Below are 12,547 nucleotides of genomic sequence, written 5' to 3'. Positions count from 1 at the left end.
TGCAGGGATATCACTTAAAACATGCTTAACTTTAACTTCCAGGGATTTCAGCAGCATTTAATGGGACACAAACGAGTGATGACATGCTGGCACCAAGAGAAATGAAATTAAGCATGTCCCGATGAGATTGGTTAGTTCTGACTCCTAATTTGGATGAGTCTTCATCACTGGATGGTGTTCAAAATGGTTGTTCTCTCTATACAGGTAACGCTAAACATTTCTGCATTAACTAAATCTGCATTCTTTCAGGCAGGAGGATATAAATGATTGCACTCGACCAATGTCAGTTCTGGTTTCATTGTGGCATGAAGACAGAACGGCATACTGTGACGTTTAAGATTTAGTTTATGTCACTGGGAGATCAATCGTGCAAATACTCAGTACCAATCCATTGCTTACAGCGGGGAACAGTCCAAAGGCACTTCCCATAGCTACAGTGCTCTGCCCCAGCATGTACGCCCACTCCTCACTGCAATAGAAATATATCTCCCGCAGTAAAAAGTTCCTCTGCTGTTTCTTAATACAAGTCTTGCCACATCTACCTGACAGCAATGTTAAACATCAGAAGGACTTCTGACTAATCTACAGAAAACAAGGCATACCCCTTCTGATTTATTTTGGACTATTTTAATCTTCCAGGACTAAGGTTCTTAGAAAGGCCCAAAGATACTAGCACCAGTTTTTATTTTATCCTCAATTACAAGACTTTAAAAACACGTTCCCATTATGCTGTAGGGGGGAAAAAAACAAACACCCCCCCCCAACTAAATTTAAGGCTAAAGTCCTGCTAAGCAAACCAAAAATCCAGCACTCAATCTCTTAAACTGGGACTCAATCAAATTTCTTTTTCACAACGGGGCTGGTTCTCCACTACTCTGTGCTGGAAATCCCTTGTACTCTCTGACACGTGCACAGAGCTGGCTCATTTTACTGAATTGGTGGCAACAGTCTGGCAACACATACTAGCTAATGTTCCTGGGATCCGGCTACCTGGTAATTCCCCTGGAGACAGAGAGCTCCCGCCCAGCAAGGGAGATGCTGCCTTGCTGTTCTCTCACCCTGACTCTGCACAACCTTTGTTCCTCTGCTCCCCAGAGGCCAGGATGGCCCGGGGGCTGTGGGCGACCCCACGGGGACCAGAAAGCCTCCCCTCTTCCTGCTGAGCCCCAGAGCACGGAGTCACAAAAGCAGCTGAAAGCCTTGGCTTTCCCTGCGCCACTAACGTTGCACTGCAGCCATGCCAGCCAGTATGGAGACTGTATGGATCACTTTTGGATCAAAATCTGTCATAACATCAGTGGTAACATTTCATACTTAGTTGGCACAAATGCACCTGGCTACATAAGATCTAAGACTAACACATTAGGCCCAATCAACTGATTTTGCTCATTCTTGCTACCGTAAGTGAGGCACAGATCTTCTGCAGTCAGAGGAATGACAGTGATACAAAATGAACGCTAGCAAACAGAATATGGCACAGACATACAGCACAATGAGAAAAAGTCCCTATGCCATGAATGCAAAAATATCAATTTAAAAATATCCTGCAGAGGAAACATGATCACGGGAAACATCAACAACTAGTACCACAATGACACTGAACTCATTTTTTCTCCCCTCCAAACGAGAAGCTCCTTTCTACTCTTGAAAAATAAAACCATGAAGAATTTTGCTCTTGGTAAGAGTTTGACAACATCTTTGCTCCCAAGTTCAGCGTTAACCTTGTAACAATGAGGACTTTTATCAGCCATCGCTATAGTACGCTGCTGCATCTTTGAAGCGATAACAACTCATCCCAGAAAGGAGTACTTCAGTTTGAAGCGACACTGTCTGACTAAATGTAAGTGTTTATAAGTGAAAAATAAGATTATGAGTATGAAAAAATATGAATTATTCCATTGCCCTTTTTTCAAATTGCTTTGTAAACAGCTTCAGGAAATGTATATGACTCTATTGATGGTAATGGAAATTAATATTAATTTGTGATAGCTTAAGATTTGGCTCATCATTTTTTAATATAACCATTCCTACATAGAATTGACACTGGAATATTACAGAAGCATGTTAATACCAAAGAGCTCAAAATAGCAATTAAATAAAAGTGATGTTCAAAGTATGAGGTATAAAATGCTCAGAATTCAAGGATATATCAGACACAGAGGAAAATGCAGTAATATCTCAGTCCCGTTCTTTCTTCTGTCATGAAATAACTGGAAATTTGCCAGAGCTTTATCAAGGGGCAGGACTGCATTTTAGATCCGAGCGTGTTACAAATATGTTCCACCACATTATGAAGATGTTTGTTCTCGTATTTCCTTCTTGCAACTATCTGAAGCTCTTAATTCAATTTTATTTTGTTACTATAAAACCAACTGACAGTAATATGGCATTTAAAAAAAAAAAAAGAGGAGATAAAGTAGAGGCTGGCTGAATGAAGAAATTAAGTTCCAGATATTCAGAAATGAGGAATCATTACACAGATTATTCCAAAGCACAAATTTAAGTTTTTAATACTCCAAATATAAACTACAGATTCCAATTTCACTTGGACAAAGCAGCGTTCATTTCTTATGCAGGCGACTGCTAATTTGCACTGCCATTTATCAGTGTAGCAGTCACAATCATTCAAAAAACACAACTTGTCCCTTTAGTCCATGGAAATAACTTCAACTACTTGTGTCTAGAACAGGATATTTGAGCATCTTTTTCAAAGGAAATACTTGCTATTGGACCCGCTCATGAATTCCTGGCTTTCTCCAGAATTTTTGTGTAAACGTGCTGTTCTTGACCAGTATTTTGCTAGGAAGAATGTTAAGATGAAATTTTAGCCGAGGTTCTGTTAGCCCCCCTCACCAACAACAGCAGGTAGTCAGTACACACACCTGGGAAGCAAGCTCTCCTGAGGCTGTTATCCGTCCCGCCTCATCCTCTCCCAACTGCAGAGCTATTGATTATTCCAAAGAGAGTAGCTCTTCTTGGGCTTTGTTTGGTTTTCCCAAACAAAGTTTCTAGTTTTCATTCTGATGACTACTAAAAACCAACATCCAAACCTCACACTTGCTGCCCCCACAGAATTGTTGTTTTCTGACCAGTGCTACCTCGTTACACGCTTAGTCCTGCAGTAATTACAAAAATGGAATTTTGAATATGATCAATTATCTGACAACAGGTCAACCCAATTTTGGTTACTGTAGAGTGCAGATGAAGATCAGCATGAAATACGCTGAACTGGAAGGAAATCTCTATTTTTTTCCTCACTGGCTCTATGACAAGAAAGAAGACATCAAAAAATTTCTTAAGATAGGCCCATTAAAAAGTTTATCTGTAGTTTGAAACTGTCTATACTGGTTGAGCAAAAAAGCATAAGCAATAATAACAGAACAGCAGCTTTATAAAACTGGAGCTTTTCAGTTTAATTCCGTTAAAGCTTTGTGTAATAGGAATCTACAGTAATATTTTTTAGGCCAGGATCAAAATAAAAGCCATCACTAGCTGGGTATGGTTTATATTAATCATAAATATATACCAAAATCAACAAGAAGCTGCATGCCTCAAATTTAAAATAATAATAAGATATTGTGCCCTAGGACACTACAGACCCTTATTCTTAAACTGTTTAACTGTTTTTTCATGTGCCTTAAACTTACGTGAGTAACTTTACAGGTATGTAAGGCCTGTTGACTTTGACTGGGTTATTAACGAAGCATTAAGTTAGTCATGTACACAGCTATTTGCAGTGGCTATGCGAGAGCTATCCAGTTTATGTTGTTATTTTTCAGCAACAGTTTTGAGACCGTTATTGAATGGACCACAGGGGAGAACTGGAGCACCAAGCACAGCTTGGAAAAGCTCAGGTGCCTGTTCCTCTTACCTAAAGACTAAAACCAGACATTCAATATAACAAGGCACCTCAGAGATCTGCTTAATACCGCAAAACTGTTTCAGATACAGTTTTGCTGCGATAGGATGTTCTCTTTTTAACTTCGCCAATGGAGCTGCAACGCGATTTAGGGCCTAACCTCGCAGATAGAGATGTTAGTTCACACGCGTGGGTTAGCACTGGTAAGACTGGGACCAGAAGCTCCTCAGGGTAGGGGCCCTGTTTTCACAGGGGCACTTCAACCTCTCCGTGCATTCCAAATTACTCTGTGAAGAGTAATACGAGCCACAGCCTCAAAACATCTCTCTACAGATGTCTGGATAAAAACAGCCAGAATAAGGGACGTAAAGCATCAGTAAAAGTGAATTAAACAACATGAGCACTTTAAGACATCGAGCGCTACAAGAATGACTGCCGTTCCCAGTGCAACTGCTCACAAACCATGCCTTAATCCTGCTGCAGGCAATGCCGCAGAAACTCCCACAGAGTCAAATAACTTTTTGGTAAGTAACCGCTGATCGCCTCGGCAGCCAGCTCTGCGGCCGGGCGCGGGCCCACCGCCCCGAAGGACGGCACGCACAGGCTCGGGCCACGCAGCACCCACGGCGCTCTCTGCCCGGTGTGGGCGGGCAGGGCCGCCAGCAGCGGCGCCGGAGCCGTGCCCCGCGGCGGCGGGAGGTGCGGACCGGCCGCCCCCGCCGCCCCCAGGTGCGGAAGCTGCAGCAGCTGCAGGGCCCGGCAACCTCTCCGCCCGGCCCGGCCCGGCCCGGCCCGGCCCGGCACAGCAGGCAGCTCCCGGGCTGCCCTCTCCGGCTCCTCCGGCCACATGAGACCCTGTTGCATTTCCTGCCAAATTCTCTCTTTTTCTCCCTCGCTTCCCTCTGCCGACGGACCTCACTGTCTACTGTGAGTCCCCCCCCCCCCCACTCAAGTTCCCCAGCCCTTTTTCCCCCCGGTAACTCCCCAGCAGGGCAATAAATAAACACGCGTGTCCTCCCTACCCGCCCCCCCCCGCGTTTTGTTACCAGCTTCAAAACTTTCTTAGCAACCAAATCCTCCCCCTCCCTTGCCACCGCTCCCGCCTGCGGCCGAGCAACTGTCAAGTGAAAACGCTCCGCAGGCTGCACCGGGGGCCGGGGCAGCGGCGCGCACTTACCCCGAAGCAGAGCGGGGACCGAGCTGCCCATTAGGAGCCACACGGAGACGCGCAGCAGCAGCCGCCGCAGGCTCCTCGGCAGAGCGGCAGGCATCGCCGAGCCGCAGCCGCATAGAGAGCGAGGCCGAGGCGGGGCGCGGAGCGGCGCGGAGCGGCGGGCGCCCGGGCAGCGGGAGAGGCCGCCGGCGGGGCTGGCACGGCGGCGCGGGCTGCGCTGCTTTTGCTGCTCGGGACCGCGCGTGACTCACTAAAAACTTCACTTCGGCGCTGCAAGGGAAACAGGAAATCTTAAACTTCGCAAACAGCTGGGCAGGACTTTCTTTCGTACTCTTACAGGAGTTCCTTCTCCCCCCTTCCACGCTCACCCCCTCCTCTGCGCTCGCTCCTTTTCTTTCTTTCCTTTTTTTTTTTTTCCTTTTTTTTTTAAACATGAAACCTCACCCAGTTTGGTGTCAATCATCTGCCAGAGGCCAACCCCTCGCAGGTCTGGCTCTCCCACCCCGAGCGCGCCGGGCCAGCCCCGACGTGCTGCCGGGCGCCCGGAGCTGCCTCCCCCGGCGGGAGCGCGGCGCCCCCGGCGCGCCCCGCCGGGCCCCGAGGGGCGGCACCGGCAGCGCGGAGGCTGGGAAACGCCGGGAAACGGCGAGCTCCGCTGCTCCCGTGTCCCCACGAGCGGACGAGGGCCCAGTCGTGGCCTTGGAGCGTGGGGGCTTTGCAGCCGTAGCCCTGCCCTTGGCGGTGCTGCTGCGGCCTGTTTCGCGCTCTGCCGGACCGGCATCTGAAAGAGGAGACGTAACCCCCTGATGAACTAAAGCAGGGGGTAAGGCAGGTTGAAATCAGGGTAATAACAGGAAATGTTCACACTGACGAGCTGGGCACTCGGCTTGCAGATGCTGAAGCAGACTGTGACAACTCACCACCTGCCTCTTTTTTGCATTTTGCTCCCAAATGGGCTGGATGCACACCATTTGCTCCCAAGCCCTGCACGTGTGACACAGATGAAGTTCATCTCCCTTCCTCTCTAAAGCAGCCTCAGCTTTTGCCAGAGATTTCTTCAGAAAGGAAAAATTGCACAGAGCATTCAGGGAGTGGGACCATACCAGTGATGTCAGTTATGCATGACCCAGACAGAGGTGACTGAACCACTAGATCCTCAGCAGGTTTACACTGAATAAGGCCTGTGCCTTCTGCCTGTATAAGTCCAGCCACTGCATAGCCAGGAATTGCCTTGAGAGCCATTTCTGGTTCAGTCTTCCCTCCTCTCCGAGTTAAATGGCTGGGCATTGATTGAAAAGTAAACTGCTGCACATGGGGATAATTTGAGAATGCCTGCTCAAATTGTGGTGATTCACTTTTGTCTTGATTACAGCACGAATTAGAGGTACAGATTTGGGTATTTCAGAAACAAGGCTAAGCCCTCACGGGGAATATGCATAATCATACTCTGAATGTCCCACATCAACTCTGTATGAATTTGGAAGTGTTTACATAATGCTTTTAATTGGCCTGTAACAGGCATAAAAAATCTCATTGTGATTTTATGTAAATTTATTTTTAAAAACTCCCTAAATGCATGTTTTCACAGTGCAGCCCTAGTTTATTGTGCACATTCCCATAAACCTCTCCAAGAGCATTTTCCTTCCCTCCTTTTAAATGCACTCAAGATTCATTCAAACAAAGATGCCACCTTCCAGAGGAGGTAAGAAATGTCAGATTCACCTTTGAGTACAGACCTGGAGTGTTCTTACCAGTTCCTGAGCATCCACGCTATGCTAGAAATTCTGTTTTTAGTAATTTATTATGTGAAAGCATTTCTCAACCCCCATCAACATTTGTTGTAACAATGTAGCTGTCAAGAGCCGCTGTTTGCTTAGAAACTTGGCTGTGTATGCTGCTTGAGCTCTCCTGTTAGTTTTGCCTGACTAACTTCCAACATGTAAGGAAGCTAAAAAGCCATTAAATATAGATTTAACGTTAGTATTCAAACCTGTCAAAATTCAGGTATGATTCAGTGAGCTGGCCTCTGCCTCACTTTCCACTGCTGTGGCACCTGATCTCTCCCCCTGACGTGAGTGCCGTGGCTCTTCCTGCGCACTGCGACCTTCGGACCAGTAGAGGAGAGGGGCTTTGGGGACGCCTCAGTCCTGAGCGCTCAGGGCCCCAACCGTCTCACATCTCTGACTGCAGCCTGGCATCGCGGCTCTTCTCCATCACGTTCCGTGATACTGCTCGTTAGATAACCCAATAAGCAGGGAGTCTACCATATGTGGACTTCAGAAGTCTAATTTTTCCATGTAAACATTGCTTTTGTTTTCACAATATGTCATACTAGGAAGTATGACTAAGAATAACTTCATATTAGGACGTTTTCTGGGTGGATGGAGGAATATATCTTACCTGGATATCCTCAGTGGAGAAATAATTCAGTCACAGAAAGTCCACACGGAAGTGGAAGTAAACTTCAGTTTGGTTCATAGATTTGTTGTAGACAGGCTTATTAACAAAGCTCATGTCCTGCCTTTTTGAGTACTATAAGCTTCCATGTTAAGGCCCAAATTTAGTTTAATCAGGATTTCCTGGACAACCAAGAATATATAAAACAAGGCTAAGCTGGTCATATCTTTCCATTTCCTTATTCATAATTCCCAGTTCCCTCTTTGCAGACTGCAGTTTATTACTTCTAGATTGAAACTGTGAATAGTTAACCTCAGCCTAAGGTGAGAAAGAGCCAGCCTTGAAGAGCCGCAGATTGGAACTAAATAATTAACTCCAGCCTGACTGAGTAAGGAAGGGCCAGCTAATTTCAGTTTGCTACTTAGAAAAGCTAAATACTGAAATACTGAGTATTCTTTGTTTTCTTTCTGAGCCTCAAAAATGATCTAAAGAGATACCCAGAACACAAACAAGCTAATACCTCTCGCACCTCAGAGCCTTCTAGTGAAAGATAACACAAGTGCTTCTTGCTGCAGTTTTAGGTACCACTTTTTATAACAATTCATAAAAACTAGTGAAAGCAAATGGTTTCTCTCTTTCCTAACCCAACTATTTCTCAGCTTGCAATGTCATATTTCTGTCAAAATTCCATGATTCCATAATTCTACAGCATTATTCTCATATGAAGAACCCTTTCAAGCCTCCACAAAACTTGCGTTCTTATTACAACTGCAGTTTCACTGTATGTAACATCCACCTTTAGCTCAAAGTCATTCTACTCACAAGCCACTGGATTGCCCAGTAAAGCCATTACTTTGATTAGTTTATTAGGTCTGGTGTTTCTTAGTTTAAGAATCCCTCAACAAGCTGTTTCTGAGATCCACTGACTCAGAATTAGAGAAGGCCTAAACAGCTGCACCAGCACAGGATAGTGTTTATGCCTGTATGAAGCTGACATGTGTGGCTTGCGGTGAAAACATCTCACTTAACTGTAGCTCTCCAAAAGTTAGCCTCAGAGTGAGGTTCCAGGAGACACCTGAGACAACAGAAAGCCTAACAGCTTTCCTGCTATGAAAAGAAGCAATCGCATTTATTCAACTGCATAGTGAGTTAGTCCCAGATCAAGTTCAGGGACCAAAGGATAGAGGACAACAGCTGGATGAGCAGGATTGCCCTTTACAGGGGCAGCAAGCTATTCGGTCTGCTAAATTCCCTCCATCATCAACGGATGGAGAGGATTCTAGCTGTTTTAGAAACCTCTAGAGACCTGAGCTAACGATAGCATAATTGGCCCAGACACCTAGTTTTTGGGCAGCTGATCTTAGATGAGATGACTCCTAATGAAAATGTTCTTTGAACTGTACAAGTTGTATAACATAAGCTACAGGATGCTTTACTGACTGGCAAACATTGGGATTTCTGCCTGTGTTTTTTGTTTGGAATGAAATGAGGCAATGAGGAATATCGTATGCTTATACCGCTTTTACAGAACTATCAATTACACAACTGGCATAAGCAGTTTGACCAAAACCAAAACATTTATGACTATAAATAAACTTGGTGACAATTACCTTCAAAAGAAAATTGGTAAATCTTTTTGACAAAGTTGACACATCCCGTTTGGACATTTTTGGAATGAAACAGATCTTTTTTTGTTGAGATGCAGCCAATTAGTTTTGAATTTTTGTTGTTTCCTCATTTTACACATAAAAACAAACAAAAAAGAGCAACATACAACATCCTGATTTCACTGAAGTGAAGGAAGAGGTTTATTTTCAGGGAAGTCTTGATATTTCAGTTCAAATCAAAGACAAATTTTGAAACCCTGTATTCTTCTTAGACCAAAACTTCTGCTTTTTACAGTGCACCGTTCATGAAGCTGACATCTCTCCTCTAATTTTCAAATTCAGGATGCTTGGCACGGAGTATTGGCCTTTCAGCATTCTTAATAAAAAGCCTGCAATGTCTTGTGCACCATTTATTGCTGAAGAAGAACACATAGTCCTCTACAGACTCATGTTAAACTACTGTGCCTTGTATGGCTGCTTTCATCTTATTTCTCTCTTCATTTAGGTTATCAGGGAGCACAGAGTTACAGCTACTATTAAAAGCAGTTTCCTTCTGTTTCATAATCACTGGTTTGGACTTGTTACTAATAATTTGTTCTATTATAAAAACACATGCAGCCTCAAGCAAGGACATTTACAAAAGGTTACATTCATTGTAAAATGCTTTGAAAGACTCATGAGAAGTGTTTAGACTTAACACAGCTTACCTCACAGATATAATCAAATTAAAACATCTGTTGTGTGTAATCATCCATCAGAAGGAGGCAATCAGCTTGTTATCAACTCCTGCATACATCAGAGGAAACAAGAGTAATGTTATCTTCAAGTTTTATCTTAATAATGCTTTCTGTGCAAATCTCCTGAATGACACTTAGCAAAATAAAATTTTGAAATATTATTCAAATTAGCACCAGACTCTCAGAGCACTGCTGTTCGCATGCTCTCTGACTTTTATCCATAACGCAAATCAACCATTTTTAAGGTTCACTGAATTGACTTGTTCTGCGTTTACTGCGTATGCATAAATACCCCCAACAGTGAAAGCAGAAGTACTGAAGCGTCAGGAGAGCTATCTTTCTTGCAGTGCTTCTGGCCCTGCCAGAAGCAGGAAGTACCATTAATCTCAGCACATAACCTTTTTAGATGAAGAATTCCATTCTAATTTTGCAAATGCAAAGGATGTCGGGAGAATTTTATACTGTTCTCTTCAGTTTCTCATACTTCTTACAATGGTATCTGAGCTGGGCGAAAAACTTGAACATTTCCATGAGCACGTTCTATCTTTCTTCTTTTCTCTTTTGTATGCATAAGGAACGAGTAAAACTAAGCCTAGCTGCAATGACATTTTAAAGACATTGAATCACATTATTGCAGAAATGTTGAGAGACAATTTAAGTTGCTCAAAAATACAGTTACTCAATGGAACTTTTCTCTATTACCACATAATCTGCAATTCATACTATTTATCATCATCAAAGCCTGTTATTTTAGGCTCTTCACTAGAAAGAATTTGAACACTGGATGCCAAGCTTCAGAAAATCTCAGAAGCTATCAAAGAACCTAAGTAATACAACACAGAGGCCTTTTTGTTTAATTTTCCCACCGAAACAAAAGGGAGTTGTGAATCAATAACAGAGTATATCCCTAAATCCAGTCTGAAAGCATCCCAATACTTCAACCACAAAGCCCAGAACTGGGAAAAATATCCTCCCACCTCGCAAAGCAGAAGATCACGTCTGTGCTATTCAGGAATGCATGACACTCTGATGATGTTAAACTGACTCATTTGACGAGGATCTTTAAACAAATTTATTTGCAACAGCACAGCTGTTCCCCTCAGGAAGGAAAGGCATGCATCCATAATTTTTATCTGCAAGGCAACTTTATGATCTGTGGTCACAGGAGGTGGCTACTGTGCTTTACAGGTCAGAACTGTGCAGTACTGGGGAATTCAGATTGCCTTGGGAGCTGGATTTTGTTGCAATGGAGCTGGAAGCTGACCCTGGAATGAATGGGCTAATTGTAGTTTGCAGATAACTCAGCTCATGTCATCCACCTTTGCTATTTTTCTTTTCTTGTGACCAAAGTCATCACCCATCTAGCTTGTGGGCCCAATTCTCAGGCTGTGCAAACATGTCTTCCAGCTAGGTGTGACAACTCCCCTGCTGCAAAATGCTCTCCACACAGTCCTGTCCTACCAGCCGTGAACATCGGGCAGGCATTTCTGCTTCCAGCTCAGGCCAGATTAGCTGGCCTTCCTTCAATAGTTTCAAGCCTTGGCCAGAGCTGGTGGTTACTGGGCTTTGCAATTAGACAGTGCTCACCTGAAACTCCTAATAGGCCTGAAGGATAGTAACTCCATCTAGTGGATGGGGACAAGCCTTGGGGGCATTGATGACTTCTGCAAGGACCTGGGAGAGGGTGTTTATGCAAGGGAGTCAGTAATAATCACGGCTTTCTGCATCACTTTAACAATATAAGGGCCATTAGAGCAGGCTTTAGTGCAATTTACACCCATTTTATTACTCTTCTACAATACCATACTGTTATAAATTGTCCCTAATGTAAGCACGAATTAGGCACTTTGTAGTTAATGAAGGAAACTTGATGGACTCCACAGGTTACAGAGAAATAACACTATCCATTTTCTGTCAATGTGGCATTTCTGGAGTGTCAGTTCCCCAGGCTCTGTGTTTCTATGTCCACATATTGACTGTAACTAGGAAACAGATGAAAGGCGCTTGTCTAAATTCCCAGTCTTCCATACAGCGATGCATAAGATGTCTGGCTTGGCTTCGCCCCCATTTAGTAATCATCCTGTCTAGTACAAACTGAGGTGCAACTGAGACTGATGAAGGATGAGAGTTTGAGTGGGTATTTGTTGCATCTTCAAACGCTTTCAAGCATAGATAAATACACATCTTGTCCATTGCTACAACAGTTTAATCTCTAAATCATGCAGAAGTTGGAGCTCTCCTGTCCTGAGGGACTGCTGCCCATCTACTGCGGAAACTGCTTAGAAATTGAGAGCTTGAAGGCTTTGAACAAAAGCCATGGTGAGGTATACAGGGCAGCAAGGCAAGCGGGTGGCACGTTGTATAGGAAAGTGCAGCGATGTTGATGAGGAAATGAGCAGATCCTATTGAAGTCAGGCTGAGTTTTCTAAAGAGCTTTTGTAACATTTGCTGCACGCTTTTGCTTCCTATAAATACTAGCCTGGTTTTCATCTATCTTTTTTTTTTTTTTTGATGATGATTTTTTATTGTGATTCAAAAATAGGACAGGATTGAAAAATCAACTTCTGTAATCTCGATCACAGATTAGAAGTAATTTACAGCTGTCTGCATGACATTGCTCTTGTCTAACTTACTTTCATGCCTTCCATTTAATGGTCATGCTGTCCTGAATTGACGTCTCTTTCTTTTCTTCATTTTGCTGCCTTTTTTGCCTCTTTTCCTTGGGTTCCTTTCCCTCACTTCCCCAACTCTCTAATTCCTCTTTTGTTCTTTT

General features: G+C 43.9%; 1 protein-coding gene across 1 annotated transcript in view; it reads right to left on the bottom strand.

The window, feature by feature from the left end:
* The window catches only part of TGFBR2 (transforming growth factor beta receptor 2), a 62,198-nt gene extending 56,768 nt beyond the window's left edge, over positions 1-5,430 (bottom strand). Inside the window, exons 1-2 of the mRNA XM_068935489.1 lie at positions 5,402-5,430; positions 5,037-5,303 (exon numbers count right to left, since the gene is read on the bottom strand). Of these exons, the coding sequence (XP_068791590.1) occupies positions 5,037-5,130 (94 nt within the window). The 5' untranslated portion in view covers positions 5,131-5,303; positions 5,402-5,430. The remainder of the gene's footprint in view (positions 1-5,036; positions 5,304-5,401) is intronic.
* Positions 5,431-12,547: the final 7,117 nt, after the last annotated feature.

Source organism: Struthio camelus, chromosome 2, assembly GCF_040807025.1.
Source record: "Struthio camelus isolate bStrCam1 chromosome 2, bStrCam1.hap1, whole genome shotgun sequence".
Classification (NCBI taxonomy): Eukaryota; Metazoa; Chordata; class Aves; order Struthioniformes; family Struthionidae; genus Struthio; species Struthio camelus.
This window is presented reverse-complemented; position numbering and strand designations above follow the sequence as displayed.